A 27997-nucleotide genomic window follows, 5' to 3' on the forward strand; every position below is an offset into this window, starting at 1 on the left:
AAGAAAGGAAGCTAGGAAGCGTCTTTGGTTTGTGATGACCTTGTTTCATTTCCTGCCACTTCGGCATGGAGACAGCGCTGTCGGTATTCGCCAAACCTCCTCGCACCGTCTGGTCTGAACCGGTTCGGGATGTGCGCGGTCTCGTGCGCACTGCAGACTCCATGCACTGATTCACACAGCACTCCGCGCGCCCTCATCGTGCTCCGTTTATCCCGCCCTCATTGGTAAGGACGGCCGCGGCCCGCCCACACCTTCCGCGTGCTGTTTGGACAATGAGGGAGTGTACGAGTTGCGATTGGTTAATGCCGCTCCAAAACTTTTATTTTGGGGCAGTCCCTGTTTACTGCGCACGCGGAGAAGTGGAGTTGTAAACGAAGCGCGTGCACTTTTCAGCACCAATACCTCGTGGACAGCAGCCAAACGGAGGAGAGAGGGTAGTCGTTGTGTGGGTTAGCTGTTTATTGTCATAAAGCCACGACTTAGCGGTTTGCAAAGCCGTGCAGCGATCGCAGGAAAACTTTATCGGCAGTTTCGAGGCGGCTATTGGACGATATACAGCGGCACAGCCTGGGCTTTGTTCGCCCCGGCGGGCAAATAGTGCCGAGAGCTGGATATCATCGGTTGAAAGATACAAGTTTCTGCTAGTCAACATACCGTTATTTTTTATCTCGCTCGTGTCGAATTTGCGCGGTCTGGGTTCAACTAACGCCCCCCGGGAAGACTAAATGGCTGCAAATGAAGGGAAACAAAGGTGATAAAGAAGATTATTCATCAGCAGGTTCGGTCCACTCAACGGTTAGCGCTGTTTTTAGCCACATCACCGCCTGCTCGTGCTGTTAGCCGCCGAGGTCTCCATTGTGTGAGCATCTGTGTGCTGCCGCCCGACCCCCGGAGCCCTCGCCGCCACCACCACCACACCTGCCGCAGCTACAACTGTGTGTTTCACAGCCGGATTTTCTGTTTTTAACTTTTTGAATCCAACATGTGCTCTCGGGTTTGGTTCGTGACCGACAGGCGTATCAGCCAGGAGTACCCACAAGTTCAGATCCTCCGGGCACTGAAGGAGCGCTGCGCCGACGAGGATGTTGAATTCCGCTCCCTTCTCATGGATCAAATCGTGCTAACGATCAGCGAGGGGCAATTAGGCAAGTATCACCCAGTTATTCAAAACAGTGGATGTGTTGTCGTGAGCTGTGTGGATGAATGGTGCAGTGATCAACAGTGATCTACGGGCTCCTCAAAGTTAATGGCAGGCCGTCATTGTTTGGGGACCACACTGCTGTATAGCGAGTAGAGGGGCTAGCCCGGTCTGCCTGCTAGCAAGGAAGCCAAGTGTAACCACAGACGTGACCGCCTAACCCACTTTCAGCTAGACTGCCTCCAGAGGGGAGTGATGATGCTTGATTTAATTTCACTGAATACGTTACAGTCCCAACAATACCGTCCATGATACGATCTACTTAAGCATCTAAACAACAGGGATTTTTAATATCACAGAAGCCCTAGTATAAAGCCTAGGCATTTGTTATTGAAAACACATTCATGATATTCTTTAATGTGTTAGCTTGTGTTTCACATGGTAACCCGGCACCAGGCACATTTCTTTTCAAAACTGTCCTGAAAAGAAGAATGTAAACATGTTTCACATGCAGAAAGGTTTGCAAGCAGGTCATTTAAAAAGTCCTAAATTTCCTAGTTTTAATTTGTGAGGTCTTAGTCTAATAATTGACAGTGTTTAATTTCTTTTTGTCAAAATGAGTCGAGCTCTACTGTGTGAAAATTCACATTTCTGACCTTCCACTTACTTATATATGTATCTTTATATTCCACTTAGTTATATATATATACATATATATTTAAAAAGGTGCAATACTAAAATAAGAAAATAATTATTTGTCTTCAATTTGATTTGAATTCTTGAAAAGGTCTTAAAAAGCATTACATTTAGTGTCTAATACCTGCAGACACCTTGCTTATAAGTAGCCTAGTCGAGTTTGAGCCATCCATTCAGTATTTTTGATTTAAAATGTTACTATAACCAGCACCTAAAGTCATTTCTAAAAAATGAATTCATTGTCCAACCACAAGCCTTCCAAAAAATCAGGTTAAAGGAAGGAAAACAATAACTAGGATTATTTTTTTGTTGTTGTTTTTTTAGTTGAACTACCAGCTTAAGGGGGAATTTCAACCATTTTGAAAATTCAGTCATTTTATTCTTATGGTCTATGACAGTCCAATTGTGTAAGTAAATTAATTCAAATTTGTGATGTCACGGGGTATAAAGTCAGGAGCTGCTCCATAAACAATGAAAAAGGAAATATGTTATACAAGACACTGAGAGCACCCAGGTGAATGTTCTGAGTATAATTTGGGTACATATTATATTATAGATATTTATACTTCTGTTAAAGAAATGAGAACATCACAATAGAATAAGGTTCATTTGGGTGTAAAACAGACAAATATTGTCCACAAAATCCGGCTTTCATTCATTGTCTGTAGAGCAGCTCCAGACTTAATACTTGAACCAGAGTAGCTCATGTTCACAAATATTGACTGAACTTTCCTCCACCATGAAAGTAACATTTTGAAATCCTTAATTTAGTTGGTGTTCCCCTTTAATCCAGCGACTATTTCAGGTTTTCTGTATATTTTACCCTATCTGCGTTATTTTGTGATGACACACCTTTAGTCAATATTTTGTCGTCATTTCAGTACTGCTATGTCCAGAACACTCTGTTTGTGCTCTGCTTGTTACGAGATGACAACATTTCACAGCATCGACTCAGGAGGCCTTGATAAAGTGATGGTAACAGTAGGAGCTCTCAACAAACAGACACACATGGAATTCATCAGGGCGGTGTGAAGTGGGGCCTGTGTCACCAGATGAGAGGCGTGCGGGTCTCAATTAACACATAAACAGTGTAGGCTGGCACTGGCAGAGGCTGAATAGTTGAGAAATGATGTGGGACGAATAGGGGTGAGATTGGGCAGCACGTCCCTTGCAGACTACATACTGTTACATCAGGTCTACTGTACAGCTTAGTCATGACAAAGCTGTAAACTCAACACAATGGAGCACTGAAGCGGAAGGCATGGCGCTTAAGGAATTACATGTCTTTCAAATACCATAGTAGAGCCAAAAATTGAAGAATTTTTTTGGCATATGTAAAGAGTATCTACCACATGAAAATTACATTATAATGCCGTTTTTACTACCATGGCTTGAGAAACAAACCAAAATAGGCTAATCATTAGATATCAGAAAATGCTCAATATGTCTTGGAGACAGTCAGACAATGAAACCATACATAGCTAACAGGATAGGTAGGCAGGCGGCTGTCTAGACCTGTATCTAATAAAGATACACACAACTGGAGCAGGGCAGTTAGCAAGAGCCGTAATCCATCCTGGCCCTAAGTCTGCACACAGTAAACGTCTTCTGAGCCTTGGCTTGACATCACAGATTAACAACGAGTGGACAGATTGGCCACACTGTTGGCCTGCTACACAGGAAACCAAAGATTACATATGGCTGGGGTCCTGAGGTGCACACTGACCCTGCATACCTACATATTACATGCTGCTTTTATCTACATTTAAATCACCCACACTACATGTGGACTACAGAAACTCTTCAGGAACTTCAAATCAAAGTCCAAACAGAAGTTGGCAGCTTGAACACATCGTTTCATGGAGTTAAAGTTGCCAATATCTTGTAGTATTTATATCCCTTTAGTCAGTCTGAATTTTCATGTGGATTATTATAAGAATACAGCACCAGAGTCAATAAGCAGCCTCTGGATTTTAAGACAAACATAGGGAAATACAGCTACTTATGCACTGACTGAGAGATAATCAGTGAGTGTTTACAGCCCTCATTGGTTCTACATTAGAAACATAAATGGTTTTTCACCATCATGTAATCAATAATGCTCTTGCAGTCACTGACCACCTCTTTAAGTGGTTACCACTACTGTCTGTTTTACTCAGGTGCATTTACATCTGAATAAAATGTGTTTACATATGAGGTTTTACACATCATTTGATATCAATTAAACAAGTTATTTCAGAGGGTGCAAAAAGAAATGTTTTGTCCTAAAATTAGTACATGGTACTTAGAAGTAAGAATGATATGGGACGCTGACTCTGATAAGACACAGAAATGGTTCAAGGATAACCTTTCCACTAGTAAAAGATGCTACAATAGCAACCTCAACCATAAAAAAGTAGAGGTCTTGCACACAAAGTATTTGTTTTAGGTTAGGTCAGAATGCAATCCTAAAACTGATAACACCTTTACAGCTTGCTATTCCAAAGGTTTCTCATTCCCTAGGCTCATTTGTGTGGTCTTGACTCAGGTTGAGGTCCACATTTCGTACTGAAGTTAATGGGTTCAACGTGTCCCCAGGAGGAGACATGACTATGCATGCACACACACAACATCATGTGTTAATAACCAATCATGGTCCCTTGCGTAAGAGCCAAACCCAGCATTCAGCGAGCTAAAGGCATTTCACATCCCATGATTTGTGCTGCAACATGCTTAAAAAGCAACCGGATATGAACTGATGGCACAATCCTTAGCGATGGTTTCACACGTCTGTGGACTCACTTTTACCCCAAACACGACAAATGCAACACTCCTTTGTCAGTGAACGTGAAGATTAAGGCAGGCTTAATATACCTCCAGACATGTGAGTGTGTCTCAGCATCAACACCCATGCAGCTGAGATACTGTGGCTTGAATGCCATTCCTCATTTGGTTATTTATGAAGCGCCTACTCCCCATTTGATGAGAAATGAAACCAGCAGTATGTCATAGCTGTTAGCCTGATTTACATCGACAAGCTGCGGAGTGTTATTTTACAGGTGGTGGTTCATGTCATAAATTAGGGATACTTGATGGGCCTTAATTTCACTGTCGCTTATGTTTACCCCACGTTTTTGGGTTCTCAGTTGCCTTGTAATATAGATATTTTAAAAACGCTTAGCAAATATACACTACATCTTTATATGATAAGACTGAGTTATTGGGGCTGTGACTTTTATGATTGTGCATGTTACTCCCTCAAAGGAAAACCAGGTAATCACTTTATAGCTGGCAATATCTCATTTGCAGGTACTCACATGCAGCCAGGGACATTTGCATTTTATTGGTACTGCCAAAGAGGATCACAGTTCTTGCTTTTTCCTCGAGAAGAAAAAATAGTTCAAGTGACAGCAGCATTGACTGACACATGCTGAAAATTTGTTTTCACTGTTATTGTTGTACCTGACAACACTTCCTAGAATAGGAGGTCCTTATTATGACGCGAGCGGCTGACGCATCTCTCTTTATCTGTTTTGAATGTTGAGCCTTTCTTTTTATACATGGTCATACCACAAATAAGCACTTGCATTTGTAATTTGCATAGTTGCAGTCGCCAAAGGGAGCAGTGTCTGCTGTATGATTACTGGACTCTAAACCTCTTAACTTAATGCTCTCAGAAGCTGAATGATCACTGTATCATCACTGTGGTGGGAACGGGCTGCAGGTTACCACAAACCAACAAATATTATTGAAAAATGGAATATTTTCTGCATGTTCCTCTGATTTTGCTGTCATATCACATAACCCCCTCACCACACACACACACACACACACACACACACACACACAACCTGAAATCAGCCACCACAGAAATCTTGAGCCAGCAGTATTACACTCTGGTAGGTGATGAAGCCTCATTTAGAGATGTCAAAGGTAATTCACTTAAAATATCAGTGGCATATTTAGTGTTTGTACCACCAGTCTCTGTTGCTGGTGGAAACAAAATATTTCCTACACAGCATCATGTCAAAAACATAAATAGCTTTTGAGTAAGGCGTGATGACAGTGTAAGACTCACACAAGTACACCTTAATTCCCTACAACAACACTGTTATAACATATTGCATCCGCGGTGAGTATTATTCATAAGGATTCATAGCAATTCAGTTTTTGTATGCATATTTACAAATGTTACTATGAATATTTTCCTTATTAATTATGGTGTGATATTGATTGATCATTGTAGTACTGCACATGCTAAATCACAGCTTAAACTGATGTTCCCCAAACTGAACAGCATGTTGCTGTGAAGTGTGATGTCAAAGAGAACTGGCATCTTAAGAAAAGTGAACAAGTTTTTCTACTTCTTAGAGCTTTATCTTTTTAGAATTGAGAGTTATCATATTAAAGCATCATCATATGACCCTGCTAAATCTCATCTGAAATATTGTATACAATATTAATGAACTACTTCTAAGCCCTAAAGCAGGCGCATAAAAGATAACAGATAGTTGATGTGTTTGACCTATTTAATGTTGAAAGTCCTCTGTGGCAATTTAATATGTTTGCTGAGCTCTGTTTATATCCTGTTCAAATATTTCTGTTATCTTTTGATATGTCTCGTCTGCCGCAGGTTAGATCAAGTACTGCAAATGCCAAATTGGCTTCAGCTATACAGTTCACAGGCTAACTCACAGAGGATATGCAGGCCTCTGTGCTCAGCGAACAAAAGATCTTTTTGCTTGGCCTCACAGCAGGCCTACAGTATATGTTTTTGTCTGATGTCTGTTACTGATGACAGATATGCAAATAGACCATTGAAGGCATTGTTTGCTCAAACCAAACCAGAAGAAACTGTGGGTTAAGCTGCCGCCCCATCATCAGGCTAATTTAGACAGGATACCCACACTCAGTCTGAGACGGCATTCAGGACTGGCAGGACCCGTTGGCCAAGCATTGGCACAGCATTTGTCGGCATCGCCTGCTTTGTGACGTCGCAGCGGTATGCGTAGAATGCTTGTAATGCTTGTTAGCTTTGTCAGGCAGATTTAAAATGGGACGCACATATACAGTCCATTGAACCATAAAAACATTACGGTCTGTCGTAGATGTAAGGGAAAGAAATTCTCTCACAGGTCACACCCACAGAAAATTAGACATTGTCACACACAAAAAAAAAACCGAGTTGCTTTTGTTAAAGACAGTAATGGTCAGGAGGGTTTCTGAATGTTTTTGCAATGGTCACATGATGTACAGTGCAGTGCACACAAACTCTTGCACAAATGAATAGGGCTGATTCATCCGGCTGCCTCATTGGTCTCTGTTTGGTTCCCCTGGAGATGGAGATGAGCACCATGAACAGTGAATACTGTCTGTCAAAAACCATGAGACCACATCCCCTGACACTTCCCACTGTAATACCACTCTCAGAGGCGGCACAATCAGAGCAGTGTGTGAGTGCTGAATTGGGCTGAAGGGACAGTAAATCCTCCTGCTTCTATACTGAGATTGTGAGGAGAAGGAGGCGGAGAAAAAGGGAGGGGTGGCAGTCTTTTCATGGCTTGGCACTCCTTTTTTCCTATACGCCTCTATTTGCCCCTCCCCTCCCTCCCTCCCTTCCTCTCTGTTAAGGCTACAAGACATCTCTGACCTTTTCTGCCTGCTGCCTTTCTCCTGTTCTCTCCTCTACCTGTGTCTGCACTGAATTACCCTAAAAACATGTGTTGGCCACACCCAAAGTGTGTGCATGATACACACCATGTAGGTTTGATGCACAGTGCATCTGCCGGCACATGTCTGCTCTCATTATGTATTCAGCAACCACCAATCTTCTGGTGACCTCTGATGATCTCAGCCAGCAGCGTTGTCACTATTGTGAGCCTGCAGATTCTAAGATGGCTGAAATTCAGGTCACGATAGAGGTGAAGCGCTGTGCCCATGACAAAGATGCCCCCCCCCCTCCTTTTTTTTTCCTGTATTCATATATAAAGATGTATGCATACCAGAACAAACACACAGGTTTTGTCGTCACCCAATCTGTTCTTCCTGATGAGCTGTTGGGTCGCATCGCCTTCTCAAAAATCTCACAGTCTGTCTCCATTTCCTCTTCTCATAAAGGGTGACAAAGTAACACCAGTCTCCAGTAAAATGCTGCCAAATCTCTGATTATGGCTGGTGAATTTGCCATCTGTGTTTGGCAAATATCAAGCCAATATTCTGTTAAAATCTTACTCTGTTCTTTACAGATGGCAGTTGATTGATAGAGAATGGAGAAAATTTTGAAATTTGACCGTTTTTTGTTTTCAGTGTAGAAAAGTCAGTGTATTTGTGTCATGCCAACTTTATTTCCACCATGGTACTATACAAGCTTCTCTTTGACTCGCTCCTGTTTTGCAGGGCTTATGCACGCTGTGCTGAGGCTGATCAGTGACCTATTCAGATGTGTTCAGTTAGCCTGTTGTATTTACTTAGCTCACATTTGCATAATAAAAGTGGTGTCAGGCTGAGGCATTGAAAACCAATGTCAGTTTGACTCTCAATAAAACAAAAGGCAGGGGATTTCAGATAATAGTCGTTAAATGACAATGATTTAGGATCCAAATGTATTACCATGTAATTTAAGAAATGTTGGACTAGTCAAAAATATCCAGAATTTTTTAAAGAACAAAACTAAACAAATACTTTGTTAGTTTAGTCATGTTTGTGGTGATGCTTTTCTCTCTGATGTGTTTTCATGTGTGGTTAAATTGCAGACCCTTGGGTTTTTCAGACATCTCTCCCTACCCCACTGCCCTACATTGAGACAAAATAGTGTATAACATCAGTACGTCAGGAAGGTTATCCCTTTCTGAGTCAGAGGAGAAGACCATATAATGGCCCAAAAGGCAGAGGAACTGGCGGCATCGCAGGGGACTACTGTATGTGGATATGGGCACCGTGTAAATACTCGGCTGGCAAGAGAGGTTCCAAATTCATGACTTAACATCAGCAGCCTCAGAGCTGGCTGCCTCTGCCTTGTCCTGTAACCCGGCCAGCTCTCAGTCAGAGCTGTGTGGCAGCGACTGGAACAATGTCCACAAATAGTCTCTGTAAGTAGAGTTAACTTTTCCATCAGGAGATGGTGGATTCAGAATCTCACCAACCACTTTCACAATCTTTCCAGCTCCTGTAAATGTAACTTTTAGGATGCAATGGTCGCTATAAACAATGATGCGTCTCTTTCTGACGTGGCAAGTGGAGAGGTGGTGTTGGCTGATGGCTCTGGTTGCAGAAACAGAGTGGATAATATGAGTGCATTTTCTACATAAGTGTATTGAGTGCTCTGAAGAACTAACTGTATATATGACAAATCTAGTGTTCTGTTTGATGATGGTCTTCCTGTTTCCACCCTTTCTCCTTCCTCTCCCCCACCACCTGCTCACCCTCCAGGTCTGCGAGTGGAGCAGGAATTGGTGACATCTTATCCTCAGGTGGTGGTAGTACGAGTGCCCACGCCCTGGGTGCAGTCAGATAGTGACATCACTGTGCTGCGCCACCTGGAGAAGATGGGCTGCCGGCTGATCAACCGTCCCCAGGCCATACTCAACTGCGTCAACAAGTTCTGGACCTTTCAGGAGCTGGCCGGCCATGGGGTGCCTCTCCCTGACACCTTTTCCTACGGTAAATCAATAGTTGACATTTAGCTTTTTCACAGTGTTGGTGTGTTGTGGTAGCACTGTGTTGTTGTAACTAAGACATCTGATGTGGTGTGGTTCTCCGTGACTATAATCAGCAAGTCAGTTAATGAATGTGTGATGCAACTAACTTTATTAATACATCTACAGAGTCCACGCTGCATTGTACCTCCTGCAGGGTTCTTGGGGTTCTGTGCAGACTACAAAATACAGACTGGTAGCCTGAGAAGAGCACTAAAAATAATTGTCTCAAGAATGAATAAATATAGACACTTTGGCTCAAATCAGGCTGTCCTCGTGCACTGTTCATATGCAATGCAGCAGAATTCATAAATAACCCATGTAATCAGGAAGACTGCAATCACAGGATCAGTGCATTGACATACACAATGCACTGTATAAAAAGCAAAACTCTGTGTTAGGAGGCACGTTGGTATAATGGATTGGTCAAACAAACACAGGGCTTTCCTCAGGAGACCAGTGTTTGTGTCCCTTGTGAAACCGAGTTAACTTTGAGATATTTTAAGGTACGTCATCACCATGTTTCTTAACCTAACTCTAACCAACCTAACTCAGCAACTGAACTCCAAACCTAACCTATGTACCTTTCCACTAAGTACCCAACTTTGCATTAAGTACATAACATGAAGACACCCAGTGTTATTTTCCTAAACCTAACCTATGTAACAGGGTTGCTGGTAATTTTGTAATAAGAACATAACTTTACATTATGTAAGTGACAATGTGACAATGCCACTTGAGGGGCAAGTACCACAGAGTCAGTAAACCCAGCTTCAAAACATACATTCTTTCATACATCAGTTTATGAATTTTCATTGTGCTTTGTGTTTACTAAAACATCTATGTACAGCTTTTGCTGCTCATGCCATGACTTAATTTATTTCTGTCAACTTAAGTGAAAGCCAAAAAACACAAGCTATAGGTTATGGTAAACAAAAAAAGATGTAAATATTGCCTGTGTGGGTATAAACAAATTACAAGGGAGTAGAATCTACAGTCATGTAGAATAAAACGAATATTAGCATGAACACCAGCACTGCTGTGCCAAGCATGTTTTTTTTGATATACCAATCACATTAGTTGCATCACAGGCTTTAGTCCAAATGTGTTTGTGTAACAGATTAATAAGCCATCAGTCAGACAGTCACTTCACCACTGCCATTGCTCAAACAACAGAGGGCCAAATCCACTAGCTGTCTACTACACCACATATATTTATAATTTCTCAGTTTCTCTAACACCACTGGTTTTAACCTACTGTTGATAAAGGCAAGACATGTGAGGATGCAGCCCCAACAACACAAGCCCGACTGCTGTCTTTATTTGTTCTACTTTGTTGATTTTAAAATACAAAACAATGGCTGACAACAGACAGCACACATTTCTTTCTGTTTTTTCCAAAAATCGACAATGCTGTGGTGTTTGTGAGAGCAGACAGAGAAGGATACAGACAGAGAAAGAAAGGAAGAAAGAGGAGGGGGTGTTTGGCCTACATTCCATTTGTCTCTCTGCACAGTAGGCCAGGCGGTGCATGCAGAGCGGCTGGAGAGCTTATGTAACACGGCCCCCCCAACGCCCCACCCCATGCCCCCCCCTGAATTTTTCAAAATAAAAGATGCCGTTGCCTGCCTCCTGCTCTCCACCTCAGCAGCTTATGACGCGGTCGGACCCACATTTTATGTCTTCTCGCTCTCCTCATCTGCTCCCTCTGTTTTTCCTCCCTCTCACTGAAAACACATGTGAATCCCTTTGGAAAAAGCTGTGTGACGAGGTAGTTCACATCTGCTCCCTTGACCGAATGCCAGATAAGACCAGACGGGCAAACAGAGATGAAGATGGAGAGAAGTTATTAACGCATACATTTTTCAGGTTTTTTTTTTGATATTTTTCAATCACTTTTTGAGCCAGAGCAGAGAAAGCTGAAGCACATCTGTTGCTACAAGCTGCCACTCTGAGCCAGCATCAGATACGGTCAGCTGCTTCACATTAATGCGTCCCTCAGCGACTGTTCTGTTCCAATCATATGAATCAGGCAGCAAAATAAGTATAAGCTCAGGAAACACTGCTACAGCCTCGCTGTTTTAAGTCACTTCTGTTGCCATGGCGACAGGGCCTCGTTTCCTCCCGCCACCCTGCTCAGTCAGCTGTAATGTGTGAACCACGCTATCAAAACAAGGACAGTTTTTAATATATTTTACACCTGTGTGTGGGCGAATGTGTCTGCATGTGTTCCTGCTTTGTGTTTGTGTGCATGGGCATTTCCCAGGTGGGCATGACAACTTCCGCAAGATGATTGACGAGGCGGAGCCACTGGGCTACCCTGTGGTGGTGAAGAACGCACGTGGCCACAGAGGTAAGATCATCAGTCACTTTCTTCCCGTCACCAGCTCTGTTCACTGCACCACACTTAAAAAATCTGTACACCGCAGGCCCCTAATGGCAGCCCAGCCCACCCTAACATGAAATTCATTGACAGAGTGTGAAATGATTAGGACGGTGGTGCTGCAGCAAACACAAAACAGGAACTTATAATGCCTGCAGTGTGGATGCTTGGATAATCATTTTTATTTCTAGTAAACTGTTGTTTCCTCATTTTGCATGAATTCTCAGGAGGCCTGTGTGGGACATTTGAGCCCTGCCATTAGTGTTGAAGATAAGTTCCAGCATTGTCTGGTGACCCATTAGCCTTTTCCCATTCATAGTTATTGACACTTGACTGGCTCTGCCATTGTATAAAGGAATAACAATGGACCTTGGCCAGCCTGGACTGCCATCACAGCGCATTGTTAGGGAAAGCAGCCGTTGGTCAACTAACTTGACCCTTTTTATGGAGTTCCACGTCTCAAGGGTTGCTTTCCTCCCCTCTGTGGTTGACCATTGACATTGGCTAATATCCAACCTGGTCTCCTTCTCATGAGCAAATACAAATGCCTGTAAACAAATATAAAGGGCTGTCTCAAAATCGTAAGAATCATTGGTATCAACAGGTTTCCTACACATTTTCCTTACAGCATTTCAAGACTTTTCCATGACTTTTCAAGGACCCTAATTTTTTTCCTTGCCCCACTTCCCCATTGTTTTTCAAAACATATCAGATTTGAACTCTTTTCAAATATAATTTCAGCCTGTTGGCATACATGAAGGGAGAGTCAGAACATGGAGTGAAAATGAAGAAGTGTACGTGATGGCAAACAGCATCATTACATCAGCAGCTACAGAAAATACATTTGCGGTTGCATAACTTTGTTACATAGACATTATCCAAAGAAAAAGTACTGCCCCTTTTTTTTTGACATAACAAGAGGCCATGACTTTTCCAAAACTTTCAGTTGTTTTTAATAATTACATGGCCTTCTCAGGCCTGAAAAATGTCTTTGTAAAAAAACATTTTTCCAGGTTTTCATGACCCAAATGCATTTTTCATGTTCTCTTCCTTGCAAGTTGTTGGGATGTTAAGAATTGCAATTTTCAAGAGTGTATGCCTTAGTGTGTTTAATCTCACTCAGAGTGATCATGTGTCTCGCTGAGTCACAGGACAGTGACTTCTTGCTTATCTTGTTTTTGACTTGTAATGTGTTACAACATGTCCGTCACTGTCCATCCTCACATCTTTATGAAGTTACTAAGGGATTGCCTTGACATCTTATTTGGATTGTCACTTACACACAATGTGCACTTACACAGACGCACAACAATCACAAGGTTTTGGGGGTCAGAGGGCTTGACAACCAGAAGACAGAGCCAAGTGGTGCTAATTAAAACAGGCGTTTTCTCTCCTCTGTGAGAAGCAGTTCTGTGGCTGCTAAGAGGAGTGTCTCATCCATTTCATGAGTAACAGGAACTGACAAGAAACTTGGTCAGCAGAAACAGCTACTTGTCAGCAAAACTTGGGTATCCAACTCCCAACTAATATTATGCAAATATCAGACCCCGCACAAATCTTGTTTTCATGTTTACAGTCATCCTAACAACCTGAGGAGTAGCTCCACTTTTCTGCTCCCTTTATCTTAAATGTCCTTCTCTCTCCTAGGCAAGGCTGTGTTCCTGGCACGGGACAAACACCACCTCACAGACCTGTGCCACTTGATCCGTCACGATACGCCCTACCTTTTTCAAGAGTACGTCAAGGAGTCACATGGCCGAGATGTGCGGGTGGTCCTGGTGGGCGGTCGTGTCATCGGCTCGATGCTACGCTGTTCCACTGATGGTCGCATGCAAAGCAACTGCTCCCTGGGTAGGCAGACGCCCGAGATGCCTGTGATGACTCTGTATTACTAAACTATTAAGCACTGTCACAGACATATTACAGTACTGATTTCACTCCCCCTTCTTCTTATTACAGTTACAGTGTGAGCATTGCTACACTGGAACAGTTCTTAAAGGGACAGGCCCAACTTTTCAACCTGCACCCTCTTTTCCCATGTTTTTCACTACTGGAGACAAATGTTTTTGAAATTGGTCCAGTACTGAGTGAGAGCTGCCAAAAAAGCTGCCATGTAAACACTTTTGTGGCATGCTCGCACTTTTAATGTGCATTGTTTCTTGCCACTGACAGGCTCAGATTATTATTCCAAGTGTCTGAAAATGTATGGAAAGGGTCCTTACAGAGATCGAACTTTTTGTTAAAGAGTTAAATCCATTTTGTTTAACCAGAAAAAGCCTGAAATCGCTATCACCAAACCTAGCAGTCTCCACTGAAATAAACACAAATTTTATCCTCCTAAAACCCACTTAATTTAAAGTTAACAGAAACAAAATAAATCTCTCAAAAGCCGTCTTGGTTAGTCCCTCCAATGTTCCAACAATCACTTACTCTGGTTTGGTTGAAGTAAACTTTTTAATCACCAAGTTGGATGTGAAAATATGCTGCCTCAATACATACTAAAATTACTGTCTTTTTTTATGGAGTCTGGTGGGTTTGGTGATCACAATTTCTGGGCTTTTCTTCTGAAACAAAAATACTTCTCTCCTTAACAAAAGGGTAAATCTTCATCAGGATTCTTTTCATAATTTGTAACATACTTTTAGTGGATATAAGGATTGTTTTTAGCGGACTTAAATTGACCATGTAGTCTGTTTCGCAGATGTTGGCTGCAGCAGTCTCGCTCAATACTGGAGTGGTTTAATGTGTTGATCCTGTTGGTCACTCACACCCAAAAAAAACACTGGAAAATAGGTTCTAATAGGTTTAAGTTTTCAAGACTAATGAGTTTTTTAGACAATCAACAGGCATTTATCATTAACAAAGACCTGTGTGTCCCTGCATTGGTCATCATTCCTGCATATGAGGAAAATATTTCATGTTTCTAAATTTTTGATCAAGTATAATTCTCCATCCACTATATAAGCCAGTTTAGAGAAACAACACCAAATCAACAGGCTTGTCCCGAGTCTGCCCCAGAGACATCAAGTGACACAGTATTCTAGCTGATGAGACTGTTTTTCAGTGTCAGAGCATGAGCTGTTTTGGTCTCTTTGAGGCTGTAATGCGCTGTGACATATTTAGGACACCAGTCATCAGATTATTCTGCATTTATGAAACAGATCATGTTGACATTTGCAGTAACTGTAGGTGCATCTGATCCAACTGGCGCTAACCAAATCATGTTTTTCTCCTCTGTGAGGAGCAGTTCTGCAGCCGATAAGGAGCGTCCCATCCATTATTCTGCATTTATGAAACAGATCATGTTCACTCACTGTCGGTGGATCTGATGCATTTTTTGAATCTTTGATACTGAATATTCAAAAGATGAAAATCCTTCTTAAAAACATCTTAAATCTGCCACATACACAGTATTTGTTAGTATTTTAAACTGTTTGGATGGTGACGTGAATGAACAGGAGATGGTTGTAGGTGTTAACCAGTTTGATGTCTCTCTGTGGATTGTTAGGTGGTGTGGGTATGATGTGTCCACTGAGTGAGCAGGGGAAGCAGCTGGCCATAGAGGTGTCCAACATCCTCGGCATGGATGTGTGCGGCATTGACCTGCTGCAACTCAACGATGGCTCATTTGTAGTCTGCGAGGCCAATGCCAACGTGGGCTTCATCGCCTTCGACCAGGCCTGTGGCATGGATGTGGCAGGCATTGTTGCCGACTACGCCCTGTCTATGCTTCCCAGCCGCCTCACTCGTAAGATGTCCCTGCTGTCCGTCGTGTCGAGCACCAGCGAGACCAGCAGTGAGCCCGAGGTGCTCTCCGTGCCCAACAGCGGTGGCTCGCTGCCCGAGGCCGTCTGCAACATGAGCGTGGGTTCCACTTCCAGTGAGAGCGACCCGGAGCTGGCAGAGCCCTCTCAGTCCTCACCCCGCCAGTCCACAGCCCCCACCCTGCCTGACCTACCCGATCCAGCCTACAACTTCAACACCCTCCTCGCCAATGAGATCAAATTATTGACTGAGTAAGATTCAAGCAGCTTCACGCACACACAAACACCACGAATACACATTAAAAACACACCTGTACACATGGCAACAGACATTCCTTTTAAACACACATATCAATCCAAAAAACACAGGATGTTAAATGCAAAGCAGAGCAAAACTGAACACACAGACACAACCACAGAAATAAAAACACCAAAACATGAGCCTTCTCCTACTAACTCCCTTCAAAAATAACAAAGATCTGAGGCTGCTCCCCTGACTCTTCTCGCTTTGCACCTCTACTCCCAAACTGCACATCCCACTATCCAAACTCAGCTCACACCGCAGCGTGGTGGCAAGAGTGGGATTTAGTACATAACGGCCAAATTGACCTGAGCTTCTGTTTTGCAAGAAACCGGAGGGTGACTATGTTTTTTTTTTTAATAAAAGCATACACCTGCCATATTTATATCCTTATATTATCTAAGGGATAATCTACAAAAGGGGGTTTCCTGCTGAGACTTCAGTAATAATTTATGGATTGGAAGTAAAATGAAGTGGGTTTTTTTCCAAGTGATGAGCTTCTTGTGAGAGGAATACATCCTCATGCTTGACACATTAAACAGTCTCAATGTAGCAATGTAGTGCTGCTGTCAAGGACACAACAGAATGGGGATTGTCCTGCAGCAACTGGAGATGGAGGAAATTTATGTCAGATTTACTGCCCTTCATTTTAACCAAAATGAGAGACAATTTCACTACATGACAATATGTCATATGTTGTAAAACCAACTACAGCAGAATGTATTTTCACTGTTTTTACTCTCCTTTAAATAAAAGCATAGTTGAAATGTAGCCAGAGCTGCTACGCTGACAGTGAATAAGAAGCTGTCCATAAATTAATTCTCTTCACTGCGATTGAAGCAACACTGCCCTAACCTGTGCAGGATAGTAAAAATAACAAATAGCAGTTTTGTTGACGACTCACAACCTGGCATATAAAAATTGGTTGAGTGCCATGACTTGATTTTTAATTTCACGTTCATAGATTGCTTGTTTGATTACCCTTACCAGCAGCAGCAGTCTGCTGCTTTTTAAAAACCCATTCAATGTCTAGCACTTTATGATGAACAGATGCATTTTTTTAATCGCTCAGATGACATATTTAGGAAACACGAGACAGGTTGTTAAAGCTGTGTCTACACTTGCGAACAAAATATACCTCAGAACAGTGACTTCTCACTGCCATAGGATGACATAGATATTAAAAACCTACAGAACATATCAGCCAGGATCCTTATGGTTTTCAAATGGCCCCTGATATACCAGGTGTTCCTTCCCTTTATGTCAAAGAGCTAAAAAAATAAAAAAAAGTAGTTGTGTATTCTTTTTTTATTTCATTTTTTAGCTTTTTTGTAAATATTTAGGTAGTGGATTCAGTACATTCTAGTATCCAGTTGATGAAACTGGAACAGCTGACATGACTGCCAACTTTGAAATTTTCATAAGCTATTGTGAACAAACTTGTTTGTACAGACCTGCAATACTGAAAGTTTGAAATTTGGTGCTAACATTTATGAATTTGGTTAGATGTGTTTTCTCAGTCGTATGATTTGTAGATTTTGTTGTTTTTCCCTTGTTTTTTGATAATACCTATCTTAACCCACAAAATACATTGGCATGGTGTACAAATAACAAAAAAAAGAGAAGTATATTTTTGCAGTCTCTTACAATAGAATGTTACTTTTTCTCTTCTTAGAAAAGAAAGGAAAAAGATCCAGGGATTTCAGTGGCCAAAAGCTTATTGCTTACGGTTTTTGTTCCTGTTGATTTACCTCTTGTATGCCTTCTGAAATCAACACCGAGGGAGGCTAATGCCATTCATCAAAAATAATTTACAGCTCCAATCAAAAGCACAAATGTAAACCTTACGTTGTTCAACGTAGTGACGTCCATGTTTTTTGACTCATAGCCCTTTCTGTTGAACACAACTCAGGGAAGCAGCCTGGATCTCACCCCTGACCCCCAAAGGCATGACATATTCATCCAAGCTGGAGACATGTCAAAAACATTACACATAGCCCCACAGGCAGACAAAAAGATACACAAACAACAACGAAAAAAAGGTTCTAAACTACAATATAAGACAATGTGGTGTATACCATGGTTAACATGCACTTTTTTTCCTTGCTTGTTTTATATTGTTCCTTGTTTTCTTCCTAATTTATGGTATTTTAAAGAGAAAAAAGTGGTTTGTGTGCACTAATATTGTCTCAATAAAATGAAACCGCTGTGAAGCTTGATTTTATTTCCTTTATTGTGGGCCCATATTTACTAACTGCCTGGAATCTAACAGGGGCCTGCTTTGGGGTGCCAAATTTAAAGCGGCCAGACAACAGTAAATGCAGCTTTTATATTTAAAATCTGCCGTCAAGTAATCACATTGGCTCCACTGAGACAGTAACACCATTTACACTACTGTGATGTTGTCTGGTATCTATATAATGAAAGTATCTGAAAAACAAACTGTGAATCTGCTCATGTCCATTCTCCTGACATGCAAAGGCACGTGGGCTTGATCACCAACAAGTCACATCCCAACATAAAAGCTAATATGAGTGAACTATCTCCAGTTGTTGTTGTCCCCCTTTTTTAAGTCTTTGTATTGAAGCCTGTGTCATTCTACATTGTGTACGTGAGTGTAAATCAAAGATCACATATCCTTTCAAAACACTAAAAAGCCAGCCATAGGACAGAATGAAATGTTCATATCTCTCTTACAGCCCTGTTTTTTCAGTCTGTAGTTTACACATCATCCATATGCACACAGAGCACATCCAGCCATTTCAGGTTCATTTTACTGCGCCCCAACAACTTTCACAAGGCCTTTTCACTGTCTGGTTTCTCTGGGATTTTAAGGATCATAGTTGAGTCAAGATCCCGGGTCAGGTGGGTTTCTTTCTGCTTGGTATTTATAGATCAATGGCCATGATAAAGTGGATACAAGGCATATTGAAAGAAAACGGGTACCGCATGCTCGTGACACAGGGAAGGAAGGAGGTTGGTGTGTAAATCACAAAATGATCGGAAGTACTCTGGCCCGTGTGGTGCCTGGTCAGCCTTGAACAAACGTGTAGGGACCTCTGGACTCGTCACTGTGTACAGCAACGCAACAGAGCACAAAGTTACTATTTAATTCCAAACTGCTGCTAATGTATATTTGGCTCAAAAAATTAAAAAGGGAATACACGGAAACCTAAGCGTTTCCATGCTTTGCTGCCTCTCGACACATAAAAATGAATCTGAATGCCAAAAAAACAAACATTTTGTTGTATAAATCAGTACTAGTAACACTAGTAGTAAGATGATTTTAAAAGTGATTCTTTGTTTTGATATAATGAATAAATGTTTCAGAATTGTATATAATATGTAGGATTTCACAGCAATTACTGGGTTCATTTTATGTCCATGTGTTTTACAACAGACATGAGATTTGCTTAAAGGTTTACAATATACTTTGATTTGCAGAAAGAAAATGCAATGTTTATGCTCTGTTAAAATATAGACATTAGAAGACATTTAATTATATCTGCATATGGTGAATTGATGATGAAGTTATGGACTGCTAGGTACGAATTAAGCAAAAACATTGCATTAAAAATGGTTGTTAGCAAATGCCCTCACCATTATTCTGTTCTGTATCATTCTGACAGTGTTCAAAAAGGATCCCAAATACATGTAATTCACATATGTGCAAAATGATGTAAATATATATCCCTCTTTTTTTAGATTCAAATAAAGATGAGTCATTATTCAAAAGCAATGAAAATGTGTCCTCTCCTCCTTTTACTGCTTTTATCGAGCATTTCAATGTTAAAACGATATGTAACCCAACAATATATTGTCATTATGTGCTACATTGCCTATATATACAATATCTGGATGAACGCTAAATTACATCATAAGCTCTTTTGTTATAAACTATTTCTACCAATTCAGTGGTTTGTTCGTTCACATGGGTGAATTAGCGTAGGGTGAAACAGACGTCCTGATGGAGCAGATCTCCAAGCACAGGGATCAGCAGGGCAGGTACGGTGACTAGTCAGAACCAGGATGTGATTCTGTCCGCGGACTCTGCACCAGCTGCAGCAGGCCCTGGATGGGCTCTGTCAGGTCATGGTTTGGTATCAGCTGGCTGGCCTGCAGGGCAGTGCTGCCAAATCCCAGTGCCTGGCACACAAGCACAAAGGGAAACAAAACACAGCAGCTGCAGCTGTTAAACTCTCTGGGGAGAATAAGCTGACTTATATAATAATATCACTGAAAATTGAATTGCAACTCGGTCTGCTTAACTTATCCCACTTTACCCCTCCAACAACCTGATGCGGTAGGCTGTTAAAGCGTCCTTTACAGTTTAGAACAGAGAGAAAATTTAGACATGAAAAGCATTTTCTGATTCTGCTGACGAAGCAATGCATGCTTAGAGGAAAACATGGCAGGCACAATGTGGATTTCATTGAGGTTTGCACTGACATCAGTGGAATTCCCACAGTTTCTAAGAAACAGCTGGGAATATGCTCTGTGTATGTGCAAATCAAGTGTTGTGTGAACGATGTTATATCAACCCACAGCTGTCTCACACATCTCCTCAGGCTTCTTATCTAATGTTTTTCCTTCCTGGCAACAACGCGTTGACTCACAAGGAAAAAAAATAAGATAACTGAATTATGATTCATGTAAAACAAGCATCCCAATGACAAAAACTGAACATGGCCAAAAGTCAAAACAAAAATCAAAATTGCCATCACACACTACCAGAGGTGGGACTCTTTGTTTTGCAGGTGGTAAGTTAGCCTCAAGTCTTTGCACTCAAGTCCCAAGTCAAGACTGACAAGTCCCAAGTCAAGTCCAAAGTCCTACACTATGAGTTCTTCACCACTTAATGCTATTTAAACAGCAGAGTAATATTTGATTAAATTTACAAAAATCACATCAACATTTTTGAAAAGTTGGATTTACATTTGACAAAACAAGTTTATTGAACTTTGTTCTCCTTCATATGTAATCTTGACCTGCATGTTTTTGCATACTGCAATTCGTTTTTAGTTGACCATCACATAGTTTTCGCATGGGAACTAAATAATACGTGTCAACTTGCTAGAAAGAATAGCATTATTGACAGTTGATTCAGCAAATAACAGGAGATCAATTGACGTGACACACTTTTTAGATAATATACTTTAAATCTTTGGGTTTGGGGGAAGTCATGTATATTCAAGTCAAAAAGGCTCAAGTCCCAGTGAAGTGAAGTCAGTGAGTCTGAGTACAAGTTGTAAATTTTTTTTGGATTTTTTCAAAAGAAAAATTGTAATTGGAATCTGATTTGAGTCTAAGTCATGTGACTGGAGTCCATATTGTAAAAAAAAAGAGGAAAAGTGGTCATTAAAATGCCTAGTTTTTGTTTTGGTTAATAGTTTAATAAATCTAAGGAAAAGTGGACCACAGGACTGAACAGCAGACTTGTGGCTTGGTGGTACAGATGAGCAAATGTCGCTAACTCTTCATTGTGACCTCCCTTAGGAAGTGGGAAAGTAAACACTTAATTTCACTGCGGAGATCAAAGATACTCTTCAATCGGTAGGAATGTCCCGCGGGCTAGTTAACTTAGTCACCATCCCGGCATGGTGAGCCATGATCCTTATTTTCTTAACCGCTATTCTGGCACTAAAAACGTAGATTTTTAACCACAGGGAGCGACTTGGTTGACTTGTGTTATTTTGTCTCTGCTTGACAGTTGGACCTGAGAGAGTGGCACCATTTGAAAAAAAAGAAGACTTGATATGTTCAGCATTTTTTCCACTAGTTAGGGGACCTTGGTGTTGTTGGTGGTGAAGTATATATTACAAAAACTGAACTTGTGTTTTTTCAGCCGTAACAACCCACTAAATCACCAGATAAAAACATGACTGCCTGGTGTCGTGTCCATTTATGTGTTTACTAGAGTCAGGCTACAATCTCTTTCCTTCGCCTGCTCAGGGCAGTCACCTCTCTGGTACAAAACTTCCTGCAAAGTCATTTGTACTGACACATTCGCTGCACTGTTGCTGTCTCGTCCTCTAAGCTGGCGTGACACACTGAAGATCTGCTAGTTTATCCCTCAGTTAAACACGTGCAGTTTACACGCACAAATAGCCGCCAATGGTATTACTGAGAGACTGCAAGTCAAGGGTGGAAGTCAGAGTGTCGAGACAGTTGAATCAACTCCCGCTAATTCCCACCACATCTTTTCGGCTTTACCAATTAGAGATAATCCCATCTGGAGACGGCCCTTCAAAGTAGGTGTATGAGGAAATGAGGAAATGGGGAACTGTGTCACTGTGTCAAACTGAGCCTTTAATGCCTGCACACCTCGTCAGGTGACTCACCTTTAGGGAGTCTCCTCCCAGGAACCACAGCATGGCCAGGCAGTGGGCTATCAGTGCAATCTGAGCTGAGTCCTTTCTGAAGTCATTCTGTACAAACTCCAACATTGTCTTCAAAATCTCATCAACTTCAACCTGCTGGGCTTTGGCTGATTGAAAGTCATGAAAAGAGACAGAGATGGATATGTTGTTTAGCTCTTACAGTACATTACCATAGGCATATATACACCGATCCGTCTGCATCTTCTGTATAGTTAGTGTAACTATTCAACTTCCTTTCAACGGCCACTTTTCCCTAGTAAACATCCTGGGAACTTACATTGCAGCTAACAGGCTTAGCATCATATGTAGGGCAGCAGCTGCGATAGTGGGTAGTGGTGCGGATGCTGCACAGCCAGAGATGTGTCAGCACTGGTCTCTAGTCAGCCCTAAGCATGCTAGTGTAAATCTGGGGTTTAGCTTGCGGATTGCACAGCAAGACAGCTCAGCTAAATATAGGCACTGTTGACCTTATTTTTTTATTTTTTTTTTTTTTAGGGATACGCCAATTGAGCTCTCTGCTGATCAGCGATAGGAGCAAATGATGGATTGGTGATGTCATCATTTTCTGACTCTGCACTGTTTTTGACTAGTGTGGTAGAATAGGCTAGGTTGACAAAAGCTATATGTATGGTTTTATATTGTTTTGTTATTTTTTTATATGGCTTTGTTATATTAAATATACAATGCACGGATCTAATGAGAGGACGTACCATAAGACGGCTTCAACAACATATCAAGATTTTGCATATTTTCGACGTGGGTCTTGAAGAGTTTGGTCAGATGCCGGTGCCAAGTTTGTGCCACCTACAATATAAGCAGTAGAGGATAAACCATGAAATATATAGACAAACACAGATTTGGCCAAATTTGTCTCATCTCTGTTATTTTACCTCAGAGTACACGGAGCGAACAGTGTGCATCTTCCCCTGTTTGGCAAAAACATCAGCCATGAGGAAGCAGCCACCAGCAGTGACCGTGCTATCCAGACCATACTCCTCGCTGGAAAAATATATCTGAAAACAAACAAACAAAAAAACATCAGAGAAATATGCTTTTTTTTACAAGGTATATTCATATACAGTGAATGGTAAGAAAGGAACAACACACTGTACATCCTGAAAGATAAACAATTTGCACAATATATTTATAATAACACCACATTTATATGACAACTTTGGTAACTAGTTACTTTACAAATTGATATGTCTGCATAAAAAAACATAGGAAAATTTGATAAAATCTGATGTTTTCCTATAAATAAAATTACTGAACAATTTATACAGGGACAGCTGAAATTATTCGTTAATTACCAAATTAGCCAATATACATAAAATGTATCCCCAACTATTTTGATAACCATTTAAGTCTTTTTGACTTTCACTTGCGACAATAGTATTTTAACAGTGAGAAAGTTCAAATGGAGAGGTGAGATGTGCAGATGAGTTGTGGCTTTCATTTTGTTTCTCACAATATCAAAAAGGTTATTGAATAGTTGTAAATGCTTCATGTACTGAAGCTGTTTCTGGTGAGTGTGTTACTTATGACACTAACATCATTTGCAAAGTGGAACAGAGCTGCTTCCAGGTTTCCGGTCGCTGTGTAGAGGCGGCCCAGGCTCCTGTGCAGCCGCTGGTGGACCGAGGGACCACATTCTGGGTTCTTCAACACCATCCACTCTACCTTTGACAGGAGCTCCGCCACCAGGGCTAGATTACCCAAACCTGAAAGGGACACACACAGTTATGCATAAAACATCAAGTGGGAGACAGGAGACAATTTGAGCTTAAACCATTTTGTGCTCCTTCCTCACCCATATTGGCCTCAGCCAGCAGCAGGTGGGCAGGGACCGTTTGGACAGAGCTGGGGCCGTGGATGTCGATGGAACAGCGCAGGTAGAACTGGGCGGCAGGCAGAGCTTCCTGGTGTTTCCCCTCTGACAGCTTACTCTGAGCCACCGACCTGCAAATCTCAATCAGCTCCTCCTAAGAAAGGAACCAAACCCAAGGAACACATCAGGTTACTTTCACACCTACACATCTTTTACAAAGATAAATGTAAAATGACAACAAAACACTGTTCTTATGTGGTTTCAAATTCTACAACTTTTCTTAGTGATTTATCTAATACAGAGAACACCATTTGAAAATAGTCTATTTTTAAGTGAGAGTGCTGCAGCCAGCAGCTGCAAAACAGGCTGCAATGTAATCCTATGCAGCGCCTGCGCACCATCAACGTACACCCACTGAACGTGCTTTTTTGTGTCACTGACAGGCTGTTATTCTAAGTGTCGAACAACATTATGGAAAGGATCCCTACTGAGAAATAAAATGTCTCTCTTTCCCTCTCGCTGATCTGGTCTATTTGTTACTATGTCTATTCAAGTCTTGTTCACAGAGAAGTCTCAGTCTATAGCTTAGTGAGAGGTAAGTAAATGCTGGAAGACAACAAACGGACCAGATCAAGGAAAAGGAAGATGACAGACACTTAGAAAAACAATCTGAGCCCATTTCATGACTTGCCCCTTTCACAAGCCGCAAAATTGTCTATTAGTCACTTACACACAAAAACATGGAAAAATAGGGCCAAAGTAAAAAAAAAAAAAAAAAAAAAAAGAGGTTACTCTTTATGTCGTATGAAATTAGAAAAGCTAGAACTAAAAGCCTGGAAGCGAAACATTAGACCATTTGAAACGAAATGAGAGATCACAGACAGACTTCTAATACAAAAATTCTAAACAGCCTAGAGATAAAGTTTCCATGATTACTGCTGTTCTTTACATTTTCCTTGACAGTGAGAAATGTAAACTAGACTCAAACTCAAAAAAAGCATGTCGACATTGCACTTTATGTTTCACAATCAGGGTCCCAATGCATCACATGCATCCTCACCTTTTTAAGCTGCATTTCTATTTTGCCGGCTCGAGAGCGGAGACTAAAGAGTGTCGGAGCGCGAATGGGAACAAGCAGCTGACAGATTCTTTCATGGATCCCCATCCAGTCAGCCTGCTGGTGCTCTGTATGACTGGAGAATAAAAAAGACTTTTAAAAGCAATGCAAGTTCAAATCACTTTCTTTGTGGCATTGTTTCAAACATTTTTTAATGCATTTGAATCTCTGCTCTGGGCATAATGTTGTTGGCTTAGGGATCAATTTGTTGATAAAAACCTGTTTCCCTGCTATGATCTGAACAGCCTATACCGCATCTTAGCTGCAAAATAATAATACCATTAACCCTTTAAAAACTGAGCAAGTTGGCTTTATTTCACCCACAACATGGGAATGTCAATGAGCGATGACAGAAGAAAGGCCCCCAAAAAGTAGTAAGAAATTTGTTTAGGTTTTTAATAAATTACCACATTTTTTTCATTAAAAAAAAACAACACATGGAAATGACCTTTGAAAAGTGCTTGTAACATAATTTTAATATGTAATAATGATTGTTTAAAATTTTCCCTAAATTCTTACCTTTTTCCCTGGCTTTTAAAAAATAATTTTCAAGATTTTCTAATTTCTTGCAGTTTGTAGACCATTTCTTGCAAAGTTGCTCATTGCCTTTTACCCATGTATTTGAAAGAAATCGCACCAGTTTGCTCGGGGTTGAAGGGTTTAATACTTGTGACGGGCATCTGAAAGCAGCACAAGAAAATTGATGTTGCTCCAGGCTTAAAAGGGTTAACTGTGAAATATTTCTATATAGTATATTGGCTGGTTTGAATTGAAGTGCTACTCTTCCAAAGCAGAGCCTCTATCCTATTTAGAAAATATCACCTGAGTGCAAAGAGGGCATACTAAATTGTATGCCATTACATAACTGCTCTGTAATTTTGTTCATCTGGCTCTCCTCTCCTGCACACTTCTGTGGAAACTGTCTTGGTTTTCCTTGAGTTTTTTTCTACTGAGGCACACCACTGTATTGGTTTTTTGGACCGGAGACAGGAGCAGCGCAGGCAGTGATCTGGCCACGTCACTACAACAGAAGCGCAGATACACACAAATCAAGGGGTCTTCTTAGGCTACATGGTAATTGTACTTTATTTTCTTTCAATATGCCTCATAATAAACAGTTATCACAAATATTAGTCTGGATGCTGGCACGCCAGCAGCCTAATAACATGATATGGCTCGTCAGGTCCTCAATAAACCATTTCAGCTCTAACATGTGACAACTTTACAATCTTCTTTTAAACCAAAGTCATCTGTTTAAGCAAAGAACAAAAGCCTATTCATTTCTTAACCCTTTGAAACCTGGAGCGACATCACTCTTCTTGTGCTGCTTTCAGATGCCCTGTAAGCCTCTAGAACCGAAAAATTGGTTTGATCCCTTTAAAAACATGGGAAGAACATAATGAGCAACTCAGCAAGAAATGTTCCGCAAATTGCAACCACCTACCTTTTTGTTAAAAGGTGAAAAGAATTATCTGAAAATTAGCAGGGATGGATAATTTGACATTATTAAAAAAAAAAACAAGAAAATGTCCAGAAAACTATATTTATATAATTAGATTTATTACGTTTAAAAATACGCTACAGAAAAAAAAATATAGCATTTATACATATATTTATATATTTTAATTGTTTCTGGTAATTTTCTTGTAACTTTTTACCAATTACATTTTTTCAGTTACTGTATGTGCTCCTGCTCAGATCAAACTCCTTTCTTTCTCCCATCTACGCCTTGCTTTAAATGACATGGGTACAATTATCCATCTAATTCAAAAATGTGCTTGACTTGTAGTTCTTTTTAAACGACAGGGAAGCAAGGGCAATGAGTGGCTGTAAGCTCCGTTTAAGACACTGGCTTTAGTAGCTCATCCCTTCACATTAATCCCTGCAGGGATGGCTGTCACCACACACTGTGCCAACGAGGATTTCATCGAGCACCATCTCATGATCTGTAACTGACTCTGAAGACATGTAAGCCAACGCCGAAGGAAACGCTGTAATTTTGAACAACTAAAACTATCAAACAGACAACAGCTCACCTCACCCCAGTCACATGAGCAAGAAATAAACGTTGTGGTAATCTCATTTCCAGCCTGATCTGCTCCTCTCCCTCTCTGGCGCCTTCTGTCAGCGGCGCTGTGAAACAAATGGCGGACACTGCCACCTAACGTCCAAACTGTAGACATGCTTTCAACTAGTACATAATAACCCACACAAAATGAACTCAGCACTAACTTTTGGAAATCATGCTTTCGCAAATAAGTGGTCTGAAAGCCATTAACTAAATGTCTAACATGTGATGACAAAAATAGTAGCTAGCTAGAATAACTCGACCTTACCAGTAAAAGGTGACTCGACACTTGGTGCATTGTAGGTGAGCTCTTCCTTGACAAAGTTCACACAACTTTTCCGTCCCTTTGGGTAAGGCGAGGGGCATGGATGTTGTCCCGAAAGCACGAGGGTTAGCTTCCATTATCATAAGAAGACCCTATTGAAATTGGCAGACTAAAGGCAAATCCGGTATTATGTTAGTTTTTCAACCTAAAATTAGCCTATTAAGCTAACGCCAGTTGCCTTTTGAGAAACTCTAAGTTTACGGTCGCTATGGCAACGACCTCAGCGTGTCCTACCGATAAAACCGTAACAAAAGGCTTAAAAACACATTTTTAGCACCATAGGCTCTATATACAGGCAAGTAACGTTATATATAGTGCAGATAA

The 27997-nt window shown here is 41.1% G+C and overlaps 2 protein-coding genes across 3 annotated transcripts; one reads left to right on the forward strand and one right to left on the reverse strand.

The window, feature by feature from the left end:
* Positions 1 to 421: 421 nt before the first annotated feature.
* rimkla (ribosomal modification protein rimK-like family member A) lies at positions 422 to 19694 on the forward strand. Its single transcript, XM_042492244.1, has 5 exons — positions 422 to 1145; positions 9242 to 9472; positions 11774 to 11860; positions 13538 to 13741; positions 15399 to 19694. Exons 1-5 carry the CDS (start codon positions 983 to 985, stop codon positions 15908 to 15910), a joined length of 1197 nt encoding a protein of 398 aa, XP_042348178.1. The 5' UTR covers positions 422 to 982; the 3' UTR covers positions 15911 to 19694.
* zmynd12 (zinc finger, MYND-type containing 12) lies at positions 17666 to 27977 on the reverse strand. Of its 2 annotated transcripts, none has more exons than XM_042492242.1 (8): positions 27617 to 27977; positions 25224 to 25356; positions 24146 to 24317; positions 23887 to 24056; positions 23226 to 23348; positions 23046 to 23139; positions 22297 to 22442; positions 17666 to 20101 (listed from the first exon to the last, which is right to left on the reverse strand). In XM_042492242.1, exons 1-8 carry the CDS (start codon positions 27754 to 27756, stop codon positions 19970 to 19972), a joined length of 1110 nt encoding a protein of 369 aa, XP_042348176.1. In that variant the 5' UTR covers positions 27757 to 27977; the 3' UTR covers positions 17666 to 19969. The 2 variants fall into 2 exon arrangements, with proteins under 2 accessions (XP_042348176.1, XP_042348177.1); XM_042492243.1 differs by lacking the exon at positions 27617 to 27977 and adding an exon at positions 27322 to 27368.
* Positions 27978 to 27997: the final 20 nt, after the last annotated feature.

Source organism: Plectropomus leopardus, chromosome 8, assembly GCF_008729295.1.
Source record: "Plectropomus leopardus isolate mb chromosome 8, YSFRI_Pleo_2.0, whole genome shotgun sequence".
NCBI lineage: Eukaryota > Metazoa > Chordata > Actinopteri > Perciformes > Serranidae > Plectropomus > Plectropomus leopardus.